The 14,671-nt window shown below is 47.9% G+C and overlaps 1 protein-coding gene across 1 annotated transcript in view; it reads left to right on the top strand.

Moving 5' to 3' along the window:
- Positions 1–14,671, top strand: part of LOC120931124 (gonadotropin-releasing hormone II receptor-like) — a 79,943-nt gene that overhangs the window by 46,770 nt on the left and 18,502 nt on the right. Inside the window, exons 3-4 of the mRNA XM_040342288.1 lie at positions 1,126–1,642; positions 14,165–14,366. Coding sequence (XP_040198222.1) covers positions 1,133–1,642; positions 14,165–14,366 — 712 coding nt within the window. The 5' untranslated portion in view covers positions 1,126–1,132. The remainder of the gene's footprint in view (positions 1–1,125; positions 1,643–14,164; positions 14,367–14,671) is intronic.

The following is a 14,671-nucleotide window of genomic DNA, read 5'->3' as shown; positions in this document are numbered from 1 at the left end:
TATAGTCCTCCATAAAGTTGATTGATTCAGCCATCTAAAATGTCATTAACCACTTCCCGACCGCCGCATGTATATGTACGTCCACAGAATGGCACGTACAGGCAAATGGGCGTACAGGTACGTCCTTGCCTTTCCGCGGGTCGGGGGTCCGATCGGGACCCCCCCGCTACATGCGGCGGTCGGATTCCCTCAGGGAGTGATCCGGAACGAGGGCGCGGCTATTCGTTTATAGCCGCCCCGTCGCGATCGCTCCCTAGAGCTGAAGAACGGGGAGAGCAGTATGTAAATACACCTTCCCCGTGCTTCACTGTGGCGGCTGCATTGATCGAGTGATCCCTTTTATAGGGAGACTCGATCGATGACGTCAGTCCTACAGCCACACCCCCCTACAGTTGTAAACACACACTAGGTGAACCCTAACTCCTACAGTGCCCCCTGTGGTTAACTCCCAAACTGCAACTGTCATTTTCACAATAAACAATGCAATTTAAATGCATTTTTTGCTGTGAAAATTACAATGGTCCCAAAAATGTGTCAAAAGTGTCCAAAGTGTCTGCCAAAATCGCTGATCGCCGCCATTAGTAGTAAAAAAAATAAAATAAAATAAAACTATCCCCTATTTTGTAAACGCTATAAATTTTGCGCAAACCAATCGATAAACGCTTATTGCGATTTTTTTTACCAAAAATAGGTAGAAGAATACGTATCGGCCTAAACTGAGGAAATTATTTTTTTTATATATTTTTGGGGGATATTTATTACAGCAAAAAGTAAAAAATATTGCATTTTTTTCAAAATTGTCGCTCTATTTTTGTTTATAGCGCAAAAAATAAAAACCGCAGAGGTGATCAAATACCACCAAAAGAAAGCTCTATTTGTGGGGAAAAAAGGACACCAATTTTGTTTGGGAGCCACGTCGCACGACCGCGCAATTGTCTGTTAAAACGACGCGGTGCCGAATTGTAAAAACCCCTTGGGTCATTTAGCAGCATATTGGTCCGGTCCTTAAGTGGTTAAAAGTGTTTGAGGATCACAAATCATTTTTATAAAAATAAAATAAATAATGAAGTCTGACCTTACAACAACTCATATTATTCTAAATGTTTCTTTTTTTTTTTTTTATAGACTAAACATGGCCATGCATCTAGCGATCGTAAATCAAAGCCATCTGGTAGTGCCTGATGCCAACATCTCAGCTTTGGGATTCCCGGGCCCCTGGAGAGAACCTACTTTCACGGCAGCTGCTAAAGTTCGTGTGGGTGTCACCTGCTGCTTCTTCCTGATGGCATCGTGCAGCAACGTGGCTGTCCTGTGCAGCATCAGTGGTAAAAGATGTAAGTCTCACCTCCGGATTCTCATCCTCAGTCTCTCCATTGCTGACTTGCTGGTGACTCTTTTGGTCATGCCACTGGACGCCATGTGGAACATAATGATTCAGTGGTATGCAGATGAACTTTCCTGCAAGATCCTTAATTTTGGAAAGCTGTTTGCCATGTATTCTGCTGCATTAGTTCTGGTGGTAATCAGTCTGGACCGCCACTGGGCAATCCTGTACCCCCTCAGCTTCACCAGTGCTGGGCAACGCAACCGCATCATGCTGTGGACAGCTTGGATCGGAAGTCTGCTACTGGCATCACCCCAGGTAGAGGTCACGATTTGTTAATACGTTCAAGTTCACTATTATAATTAAAAGTGGAGTTCTGTGTCCCCTAGGGGTGCAACGGATCAAAAAACTCACGGTTCGGATCGTTCCTCGGATTAGGAGTCACGGATCGGATAATTTTTCGGATCAGCAAAAAAAATTGCAGCCTCGTTGTGCCCCAAATTGCCGCCTCACTGTGCCCCAAATTGCCACCTCTCTGTGCCCCAAATTGCCGCCTCACTGTACCCCAAATTGCCGCCTCACTGTACCCCAAATTGCCGCCTCAATGTGCCCCAAATTGCCGCCTCGCCAGGGTGGAAGAATTGAGAGGGCAGCCAGCAGGGCTGGATTTCCTTTCCCTGCCACCCCAAGGCCAGGTTCTGCAATGCACCCCCTCCCCACCAACCAAACCCCCCCCCCCTGGAGAATAGCAGTTGGATGGCAGGGGCGGCACGGTTAGTTCAAATATTTTTGTTTCTTCTTTTTTTATTATTACATTATCACTTTTTTTTGTAGCTTGTCGTTTTTACTTTTTTAATTTTTGTATAATTTTTTTATTTTTAATATTTTTCTTCTTCTTTACTTTTTAATTACTTATTTTTTTATTAATTGAATTATTATTTCTTATTTTTTTTACATTTAGCTTCATTGCTATCACACAGGAGAAAACAATTCCCTGTGTCGTAGCAATTGAAGGTGACAGGTTCTCTTTGTTAACCCTGTCACCTCCAAAAACAGTCCTCACAGTTGAGATGGGAAGAGCACAGCTCACCCCTCTCACTGTATGATATTTGCAGCAAGGACAGGAGACTTGGCAGCTGGGGGGAGGAGGGGGGCAGAGCCAGCCGGGAGAGGTGTGGGGGGAACGGACGGACGGCAGCAGCACATTCTCTGCTAGAAACCAACTCACCGCACGTATGTTTGAACGTCTCCACTCCTGCTCGCACACAGCCCCACCTCCTCCTAAGCCCACGCTGTAATAGACAAAACACATCAGCGCATTGGACACGCATTCTGTCTATCACAGCGTGGTTAGGAGCAGGCGGGCTGTTTTCCGAACAGAGCGGAGACAATTTCAATGTGTTTTTTACCGCTTTGCTCTGCTGTCCTGCGGCACGCCACGGATCACGTGTGTGCCGATCCGAAGTCATTGATCCGTTGCACCTCTAGTGTCCCCATTGTGGAGATTGGCCATTACTTGTGGCCACTGGGACTGAAGATCTACCCTACTCTTTCCAAAAAAGACATTGGGGCAGATTCAGGTACCGCTGCGCACTTCTTACGGAGGCGCAGCGTCCCGTTTTTGCCCTGCGCCCCCGCAAATTATTTGCGATACGCTTCATTCACGAAGCAGTAGCCACGTAATTTGCGTGGGCGCTCCTCAAAAATGCCCGGCGTAAGGGCGCGTAATTTAAATGATCCCGTAGGGGGCGTGGATCATTTAAATTAGGCGCGTTCCCGCGCCGAACGTAGTGCGCATGCTCCGTCGGGAAACTTTCCCGACGTGCATTGCGGCAAATGACGTCGCAAGGACGTCATTTGCTTCAAAGTGAACGTGAATGGCGCCCAGCGCCATTCACGATTCACTTACGCAAACAACGTTAAATTTTTAATTTGCGACGCGGGAACGACGGGTATACGTAGCATTGGCTGCCCCTGCTAATAGCAGGGGCAGCCTTACGCAAAAACCGACGTACGCAAACTACGTAAACTGCGTACGCAGGGCTCACGTAGGGTTGTGAATCGGCGTTAGTATGCAATTTGCATACTCTGCGCTGACCACAACGGGAACGCCACCTAGCGGCCTGCGTAATAATGCAGCCTAAGATATGACGGCATAAGGAGCCTTATGCCAGTCATTTCTTAGGCTGCAGTCGGCGTATCGAGGTTCCTGAATCAGGAGCATTCGATACGCCGGGGCAAGTAAGCAATTGCGCTGCGTAACTATGGTTACGCAGACGCAATTGCTCTCTGAATCTGGGCCATTGTGCCTGGAGTTGCACGTAAAGTTGAACTCCAGGTATGGTTTACATTGCATAGAAAAATTGGTCCAGCTTGGAGAAACTTTCCCGACGTGCATTGCGGTAAATGACGTCGCAAGGACGTCATTTGCTTAGACGGGAACGTAAATGGCGTCCAGCGCAAACGACGCAAATTTCGAAAAACGCGCCGCGGGAACGACGTCCATACTTAGCATTGGCTGCGCCTCCTAATAGCAGGAGCAGCCTTACGACGGAAGCGCCCTACGCAAACGACGTAAAACTCGAACGCCGGGCGTGCGTACGTTTGTGAATCGGCGTGAGTATGCAGATTGCATACTCTACGCTGACCACTACGGGAACGCCACCTAGCGGCCAGCGTCAGAATGCAGCCTAAGATACGACGGCATAAGAGCCTTATGCCAGTCATATCTTAGGCTACAGTCGGCGTATCGAGCTTTCTGAATACAGAAAGTCGATACGCCGGCGCTACTTAGCAATTACGCTGCGTATCTATGGATACGCAGGCGTAATTGCTACCTGAATCTACCCCAATGTTATCAAGACAGCACTATATGATGGACTTCCCAACATGTTTCGCCCATATATCAAGCTTCTTCAGGGGATGCTGTCTGGTTTTGGAGTACAAGCCTTCTATCTAAAAAACTGAAACAAAAACATATATATATACTGTATTTGCCAGCGTATAAGACGACTGGGCGTATAAGGCGACCCCCTAATTTTCCAGCTAAAATGTTGGCTTTGGGATATACTCACCGTATAAGACGACCCCCTTCCTACTAGTCATGCCTCGCCTCACCTCACTGTGCCATTACATGCCTCACTGTGCCATTACATGCCAGACTGTGCCACCATTACATGCCAGGCTGTGCCACTATTACATGCCTCACTGTGCCATTACATGCCAGACTGTGCCATTACATGCCAGACTGTGCCACCATTACATGCCTCACTGTGCCATTACATGCCTCACTGTGCCACCATTACATGCCTCACTGTGCCACCATTACATGCCTAACTGTGCCATTACATGCCTCACTGTGCCCCATTACATGCCTCACTGTGCACCATTACATGCCTCACTGTGTCACTGCATACCTCACTGTGCCATTGCATGTCTCGACGATCCCTTACCTTATCCCTGACATGCAGAATCTGTCAGACCGCGGCCGTCCATTTTTCAAAAGCCGCGCCTCCTCCTCGTGCTGTTCCGTGATAGGCGGAACACTCAGCTTCCCAGTAGACACTGTGTTCAGTGTTCCGCCTATCACGGATGCCCTCTCATCCGAGACCGAGGACGAGAGGGCATTCATGATAGGCGGAACACTGAACATTGGCTCTGCTGGGAAGCTGAGTGTTCCGCCTATCACGCAACAGCAGAAGGAGGATGCGCGGCTTTTGAAAAATGGACGGCCGCGGTCTGCATGTTAGGTTACCGGTGTATAAGATGACCCCCCGACTTTTAAGAACAATTTCATGGGTTAAAAAGTCGTCTTATACGCCGGAAAATACGGTATATCACAATCAGATAATTGATTATGATATATATATATATATATATATGTAGCGCTACCACGGAGGAGCCGCTGGTTAGATTTGGGATCGGCGTATTTAAGTTACCTCTATACTGTGTCTAGGGGTGATGGTGATGTTGAGAGCAGTAAACAGAATGTCCAGATCGTTGGTTGACGTTTTCAATGCTTTATTCTCTGGTCAAACACGACCAACTTGTCAACTTGAGGTAGACAGGATAGGTTGGTGAAGGAAAAGCAACTTCACAGAATCAGGCTATGGATAGTAAAGGCAGTCCTGCCCTTTAGCAATTGTATTCGTCACGTCGCCACTCCAGCCGGAGTGGGTGAAGTGCCCCTGGACAGACCCCTCTTACAGGCCTGGCAGCCAGAGCGCCACTTAGAGCTTCTGGGAGGAACAAGTCTCTGCTACCGACTTGGCTCTAATTAAATTGGGATGTTAAGGCGAGACCTCTGCCACAGGCCTAGTGCTAGAAAGTTTGAACAATAGAGCAAATCCTCCCAGCTTGTCTTTGGGGTCACCGACTGACAGTTTGAATGTGACCTGTCAGTGTCCAGTCACCCAGATCCCCGGTGGTTTGTTCAAGCTCTGTTGGATCACCTGCCTCCGGGTTCTCCTCAGACCGATCCCCCACCGAACAGCACCCAGCTTGGGATCTCCTCAATAGGTATGGGAACCCAGTAAGTCACTGGGGTCCCCTGGCAGTATCAGTTGCTCCGGGCTATGAGGGACCAGAGTCAGGAACTCTGCGTAGCACGCGACCCCGGCCTGGTAGGCCATAGTGGTGGGGCCTGTGATGTGCGCACACCCTAAAGTTGGGTGCCGCACCTGGAACCAGGAACCCGCAAAGAACCCCCAAACAACAGCCTCCGCCACAGAAATACCCCTCCCCAGCATGCCCCGCGAGGGAAAACTCCTCTAATTGGCTGCTGAGAAGAAGCGGCTCCGCCTAGACCCCCTCTGGCACCACCTGCCTCCCAGAGATGAGACTGCATCCCTGGGGCACAGACTGACCCACAGGACAATCCAGATTTGGCGACAGCCAAATTTAACAAATTAAGGAATGAGAGCAACATAACTCTCTCATTCCCCCACTAAATTTAAATATAGCCTCTGTACGAAAGTACACAGGCGCTACATACTCCCCTCACTTGAAATGACACTGTCCCCAGTGTCCTAAGGCATTCAAGCCTGAATGCCAGCCTGATATCTGCTAAACAGTAAAAGTAGCAAAAGAGAGAAAACCATAATTACAAATTTTGGATTACAAATCTTAGTGTCCTAAAACACGGCAGTAAAACTATGACAGTACAATCACATACACAGCCCTATCTATCTATGCTGCCCATTCTCCGACAGTGTTGATAGTAGGTGGGTCCAATAACCTGCAGAGGAAATATAAAAAAAAAACATACAAAGGGCCAGATTCTCGTCCAGCGGCGTAATTTTGTGCGGGCGTAACGTATCCGCTTTACGTTACACCTCCGCAACTTAGACGGGCAAGTGCTGTATTCTCAAAGCACTTGCTCCGTAAGTTACGGTGGCGTATCGTAAATCGGCCGGCTTAAGCCCACCTAATTCAAATTTGGATCAGGGGGGCGTGTTTTATGTAAATGCACTGTGACCCGACGTGATTGACGTTTTTCCCGAACGGCGCATGCGCCCTCCGTGGAATTTCCCAGCGTGCATTGCTCCAAAGTACGTCGCAAGGACGTCATTGGTTTCGATGTGAACGTAAATGACGTCCATCCCCATTCACGGATGACTTACGTAAACGACGTAACTTTTTCAAATTTCGACGCGGGAATGACGGCCATACTTAACATTGTTACGCCGCACTTATGCCACCATATAGCAGGGGCAACTATACGCCGGGAAGAGCCTAACGTAAACGGCGTAGCTTTACTGCGTCGGCCGGGCGTACGTTCGGGAATTCGCCTATCTAGCTAATTTGCATACTCGATGCGGAATTCGACGGAATAGCCACCTAGCGGCCAGCGTAAAAATGCAGTTACGATCCGACGGCGTAAGAGACTTACGCCTGTCGGATCTAACAGATATCTATGCGTAACTGATTCTAAGAATCAGGCGCATAGATACGACAGCGCAACGCAGAAATACAATGGCGTATCTGGATATACGCCGTCGTATCTCCACTGAGAATCCGGGCCAAAATATATATACTCTCATATATTAATATTGTTACTATTTACAAAACTCCAAGGTCAGATTTGAAACTGCACTCTCGGGCCCGAGTGTGAAATTTCCCTTCCTCCCAGGGAGTTTAACCATAAGTGCTGAGCATTTCTCTAACTGTAGCTGCAAGAAATAAAACACAATGGCTCAGATTCACGTACAGCGGCGTATCTTTGTGCGGGCGTAACGTATCCTATTTACGTTACGCCTCCGCAACTTTTACAGGCAAGTGCCGTATTCTCACACGAAAGTTGCGGCGGCGTAGCGTAAATAGGCCGGCGTAAGCCCGCCTAATTCAAATGTGGTAGATGTGGGCGTGTGTTATGTTAATTTTATGTGACCCCACGTCAATGACGCTTTTTACGAGCGGCGCATGCGTCGTCCGTGAAAGTATCCCAGTGCGCATGCTCCGAATTAACCCGCAAGAAGCCAATGCTTTCGACGTGAACGTAAATGACGCCCAGCCCTATTGGCGAACAACTTACGCAAACGACGTAAAACTTTCTAAATTCGTCGCGGGAACGACGTCCATACTTAACATTGGTACGCCGCATGTACGCCTCATATAGCAGGGGTAACTTTACGCCGGGAAAAGCCTAACGTAAACGGCGTATCTGTACTGCGTCGGCCGGGCGTACGTTCGTGAATTCGCTTATATAGCTGATTTACATATTTCTAGGCGTAAATCAGCGTACACGCCCCTAGCGGCCAGCGTAAATATGCAGTTAAAGCGGAGGTTCACCGGTAATATGCTCTTTTTACCCTTAGATGTATGCTCATTTAGTCTAGGGGAATCGGCTAGTTGTTTTAAAATCCAAGCATTACTTACCGTTGTAGAGAGCGATCTTCTCCGCCACTTCCGGGTATGGGCTGCGGACTGGGCGTTCCTTCTTGATTGACAGTCTTCCGACAGGCTTCCGACGGTCGCAAATCAATCGCGTCACGATTTTCCGAAAGTAGCCGAACGTCGGTGCGCAGTATAGAGCCGCACCGACGTTCGGCTTCTTTCGGCTACTCGTGACGCGATGGATGCGACCGTCGGAAGCCTGTCGGAAGACTGTCAATCAAGAAGGAACGCCCAGTCCGCAGCCCATACCCGGAAGTGGCGGAGAAGATCGCCCTCTACAACGGTAAGTAATGCTTGGATTTTAAAACAACTAGCCGATTCCCCTAGACTAAATGAGCATGCATCTAAGGGTAAAAACAGCATTTATGGGTGAACTCCCGCTTTAAGATCCGACGGCGTAAGAGACTTCCACCCGGTTGGATCTAATAGAAATCTATGCGTAACTGATTCTAAGAATCAGGTGCATAGATACGACCGCCCACACTCAGAGATACGACAGCGTATCTGGAGATACGCCGTCGTATCTCCTTTGAGAATCTGGGCCAATATGTACAATTCAGTCCTGCAATAAGAACGTTGCAGAACACTGCCCCTAGCGGTCAGTGCGCTGGTATCACATGGCAGTTCAAGCTCAATTCAGAAGATGTAACAGCAAGAGGGAAATAAAAAATAAGACATTCCCTTCGCTGAGTCTTCTTTCGATGCTGTGAAGAAGTTGGCAAGGCCCCACTCTAACTGGCTGAACCTACCCCCCGAAGTTCTTCACATATAAAATAATGTGGACCCGGAAAGGCAGGAGGAAAAAAAAAAAAACTTGAGTGGGGGCGAGAACCCTTGTCCAATGACTTCTGAAAAAGAATAGGTCAGGCAACACGGGCATAAGACCTATTTGTAGAACCGCGGGTCTGGCAGGATAACAATACTTGTTATGTTATGTTTATCATAATATGAGGTGATCCACAGTTCATTGTATATTACCAGGATGTGGTATGTGGGGGAGGGGTGGATTTCTCACTTTTTATACTGTGGATCACCTCATATTATGATAAACATAACATAACATATGATAAACATGTCCAAGCTAGATATGTAAATAACCTGTCACTCAAAGCAAGGAGAGAGGAAAGGACTTTTTATTTAGACAGGTTTTTATCTGTAAGTCTGTTAATTTTCACTGAACAATAAAAGAGGATTGCTCAGAGCTGGATTAACTCTGTGTGGCAAGACTGGGCACAGATGATAGGAAATCTTATACTCTACATTGTGACATCAAAAAAAAAAAAAAAAATGTTGGGTTTACATCCACTTTACTGATGAATAAATTAGTTTTTTTTACTGGATATGTTTTATAGCAGAGAATAAATGTTTTTTTTTTTTTAAATCTCGGCTTTTTTTGTTTATAGCGGAAAAAAAAAACGCAGAGGTGATCAAATACCACCAAAAGAAACCTCTATTTGTGGGAAAAAAATGTTTTGGGTACAGCGTCGCACGACCGCGCAATTGTCAGTATAAATAACGCAGTGCCGTATCGCAAAAAATGGACTGGTCATGAAGGGGCTGAAGTGTGTTGCTGGCCAGATCATCAGAATTTATTTATTTTTTCACTGTAATGGATCATCTCAGTTTAATTCTACAATAGATACCTAACAACACAAACCTTTAAGAAATGGATTCTGTAGCAGTAAGGTCAACATTTTTTATTTTTTATGTACCAAGTCTGTGTACAGCCATATGTTTTAATGTAATAATCCCAGAGCGCCACTAATATTCAGCAATATGCCAGTGTAAAAGGAAATTCTCAATGGACCACGGACTAAAAAATGCTTGCTTTAAATACAGCTACTAAAAGTATCATTTATATTTTATTTATATCATTTAAAGTGATTGCAAACCTATTAATTTTTTCTTTAAAACAACAAACATGTTATACTTATCTGCTCTGTGTAATGGTTTTGCACAGAGCAGCCCCGATCCTCCTCTTCTCTGATCCCCTGACATGCGCTCATGGCTCCTCCCCCCCTGCTGAGTGCCCCCAAAGCAAGCCGCTTGCTGTGGGGGGCCAGTGCAGGGACAAGGCCACCTAGAGCCCAGGGCGAACATACCAAACTGCACCCCCCCCCCCCCCCAACAAAAAAAACTGAGCACTAATCTGAATGCTTACTTTCCCCAAGCACAAATTCCTCCTCCCAGGACAAATCCATCCCCCTGCTGAAACCATCCCCTCCCAGCACAAATCGTTGCCCCCTTATCTCCCCTCCTAACTCAAATCCTTTCTCTCCCCAAGCCCCCTCCCCCCAAAAAAATATCCCCCCCTAGGACAAATCCCCCACCCCCTCTAGCATGTCACCTCTTCTAGCACAAACAACCAAAATCTCCCCTCCTGCCACAAATCCTCTTCCCCCATCCCAGCACAAATTCCCCTAAATCGCCTTCCTAGCACCCCACAAATTTCCTCTTCTAGAACAATGCTGCCTGCTGCCCCCCTAAATTCCCCCACCCAAAACCTCTTCCCCTGTCCCAGCACAAATTCCCCTAAATCACCTTCCTAACACCCCTCCACCCCAAATTTCCCCTTCTAGAACAATGCCGTCTGCTGCCCCCCTAAATTCCCCCACCCAAATCCTCCTCCCCCATCCCCTGTCCCAGCACAAATTCCCCTAAATCACCTTCCTAGCACCCCACAAATTTCCCCTTTTAGAACAATTCCTACTCTCTGCTGCCCCATAAATTTCCCCACCCAACACAAATCCCCTCTCGCCATCTCCTTGTGGTGCCTCCTCCCATCTCGCATGATACCACAGTGCCCAGGTAGCTGCCCATCCTGCCCACCTCTTGCCCCAGCCCTGATGGGGGCGCTCATGTTTGCTCATTTCTGAGCTCTGCTACACCGCTTTACTCGCTGACAGTACTTGTCCTGGCCGGGAATGCCTGTAGGAGCACAATCCCCGCCCCCTGCTTGTGATTGGAGAAATCATAAATCCCGCCTCTTGTGTCCAATAACTGTGCTGTGATTCGTTACACCACATGCTGATTTTTGGGAAGGGAGGGGTGTCCCTGAATGGTAGTTTGGAAATGCGGTCACCCTAGTACTCGGGTACCCGGCAGTGAAGCCTTTCGACTTCACAGCCAGCTCTCTAATGCGCATGTGCGAAGCAAGCTACGCTTTCTAATCGGGCCAGCAGCAGAGGAAGGAGGAGGGGGGCTGAGCTTCGCCGCGGCGCCGTCTCCAAAAGTGGGGAAGGGGACCAGCTTAAAAACGCTTGAAGTAGCTTAACGCTGCATAAAGTGTCAACACAAATGTTGCCGCGTAAGGCCCCATCTTTCCAAAAATCAGCGTAACGAATCACAGCACAGTGAATGGACACAAGAGGCGGGATTTATGATTTCTCCAATCACAAGCAGGGGGCGGGGATTGTGCTCCTCCAGGCATTCCTGGCCAGGACAAGTACTGTTAGTGAGTAAAGCGGTGATGTGGCGGCCTTTTTTTGGGGGCATCAGATTGGCCCCGGGGGAGGGTGGCTGTGTCAGTTTCATTCCGGGACACTGTATTGTCCTGGAATGAAGGGGCCAGATTCACATGGAACTGCGGCGGCGTAACGTATCGTAGATACGTTACACCGCCGCAGGTTTTCATCGCAAGTGCCTGATTCACCAAGCACTTGCGATGAAAACTACACCGGCGGCCTCCGGTGCAAGGCGGGCCAATTCAAATGTGCGTGTGCCATTTAAATTAGGCGCGCTCCCGCGCCGGACCTACTGCGCATGCTCAGTTTCGCAATTCCCGTCGTGCTTTGCGCGCCGTGACGTCATTTTTCAGACTCGGCGACGCGCGTAGCGTACTTCCGTATTCCCGGACGTGTTACGCAAACGACGTTAAATTTTTAATTTCGACGCGGGAACGACGGCCATACTTTAGACAGCAATACGATTGCTGACTAAAGTTAGGGCAGGTCAAATAACGACTAAAATTGCGACGGGAAACTTGACTACGGACGACGTAGCGAACGCGAAAATCCGTCGGGGATCCGCCGTAACTGCTAATTTGCATACCCGACGCTGGTTTACGACGCAAACTCCACCCAGCAGCGGCCGCGGTATTGCATCCTAAGATCCGACAGTGTAAAAAAATTACACCTGTTGGATCTTATGGATATCTGTGCGTAACTGGTTCTATGAATCAGGCGCATAGATAGAAACAGGGATATCGGGAGAAACGCCGTCGTATCTCTTTGGTGAATCTGGCCCATGGTTCCCAGTTCAGACCTGCAAAATGCGGGACTGTCCCGGGCAATCGGGGACACGTGGTCACCCTAGGTGCGGCGGGTGCGCGCTCTACCCAGTGCACTGTTAAAGCCCCCTGAAAAAGGTAACAACAAAACCTGGGGAATGCCCAGGGAAAAACCAAGCCTCCTTATCGACCAGCCTGCAGAGCAACCAAATTAACCTGTCTAACAGTATGCGTTAAAAACAGGGGTTTTATCCGCACGCATTTGCAATCAATAAACGCTTATTGCAATTTTTTTTACGAAAAATATGTAGAAGAATACGTATCGGCCTAAACTGAGGAAAAAAAATAGAGCCAGATTCACATATATCTGCGGCGGCGTAACGTATCGTCTTTACGTTAAACCGCCGCAAATTTTCAGCGCAAGTGCCTGATTCACCAAGCACTTGCATGTAAACTTACGGCGGTGTAACGTAAAGCCCTCCGGCGCAAGCCCGCCTAATTCAAATGGGGCGTGTACCATTTAAATTAGGCGCGTTCTCGCGCCGAACGTTCTGCGCATGCTCCGTGTAAAAATTTCCCGACGTGCTTTGCGCGAAATTACGGCGCCCCGACGTATTTTTTGAACGGCGACGTGCGTTACGTCGTTTCGTATTCCCGGACGTCTTACGCAAAAAAAAAAATTTGAAATTCGACGCGGGAACGACGGCCATACTTTAACATGGCTGGTCTAAATATAAGCCATGAAAAAGCAGGCCTAAGTTTGCGACGGGAAAAACCGACTAGCGACGCGGATCGCCGTAATCAGCTAATTTGCATACCCGACGCTGGAAAACGACGCAAACTCCACCCAGCGGCCGCCGGAAAATTACACCTAGGATCCGAAGGCGTACGAAGCCGTACGCCTGTCGAATCTTAACCAAAAGCCGTCGTATCTTTTTTGTGAATTACAAATAAAGATACGACGCGGCAAATTTGAAAATACGCCGGAGTATCAGTAGATACTCCGGCGTATTTCCTCTGTGAATCTGGCCCATAGTTTTTTTTTCTATATTTTTGGGGGATATTTATTATGGCAAAAAGTAAAAAATATTCATTTTTTTTCAAAATTGTCGCTCTATTTTGGTTTATAGCGCAAAAAATAAAAACCGCAGAGGTGATCAAATACCACCAAAAGAAATCTCTATTTGTGGGGAGAAAAGGACATCAATTTTGTTTGGGAGCCACGTCGCACGACCGCGCAATTGTCAGTTAAAGCGACGCAGTGCCGAATCGCAAAAAGTGGCCTGGTCATTGACCAGCAAAATGGTCCGGGGCTGAAGTGGTCAAAAATAAAAAATAAAACGGAAAAGGGGCCAGTCGGACCCCTGAAGAACAACGGGCCCCTTACAGGTGTAATGCCTGTACCCCCCTGATGGCGGCCCTGGAGGTGGGTATGCCCATTCCCTCCACTCTGGTCCCAGATTACACTCAGCTCCCCTTCTCTATACTGTGGCAGTGTGTAGCACTCAAAGCCTGCCCCCTGCCTTCCAAAGCTCAGAAATGCTGTGTAAATTCCAAACTTTGAATGGATGTAGAGGTGAGAGGACTGCAGATAAATAGATACAACTTATGTAGTAAGATTTGTTTAATCTCTGTGTATCACCTGAGGCCAGTTCACTTATTGTGAAAAAGCTATGCAGGTTTTAGCTGATATATTTACATTTTTTATTTTTTTTCAGCTCTTCCTGTTCCGTTTGCGGACGGTCCCTGAAGCAAATTTCACACAGTGTGCAACGCACGGGAGCTTTCCCCAGCACTGGCAGGAGACGGCCTACAACATGTTCACGTTTTGCACCCTGTTTGTCACTCCGCTGGGCGTCATGATTGTGTGCTACACACGAATACTCTGGGAAATCGGCAAGCAGATGAATCACAAGAATGGTGAGAAATGTTTCTAACCATAAACCAAAGAGACCCAAGCTTCTGCCTGACCATCTGCTAGTGCTTACCCACCCGGCTCCGCTGCTGGTTAACCCAAAACGTCCTTTTCCATTGACAATCGTTGTCTGGAATTGTGTTACTTACAATAAACTTTTAGGGGCAGATCCACAGAAGAATTACGCCGGCGTATCTATTGATACGCCGGCGTAATTTCAAAGTTTCCGCGTCGTATCTCTGTTTTGTATCCACAAAACAAGATACGACGGCATCTGGGATCGATCCGACAGGCGTACTAAGTCTTAGTA

Source organism: Rana temporaria, chromosome 3 (assembly GCF_905171775.1).
Source record: "Rana temporaria chromosome 3, aRanTem1.1, whole genome shotgun sequence".
NCBI classification, from domain to species: Eukaryota; Metazoa; Chordata; class Amphibia; order Anura; family Ranidae; genus Rana; species Rana temporaria.
This window is presented reverse-complemented; position numbering and strand designations above follow the sequence as displayed.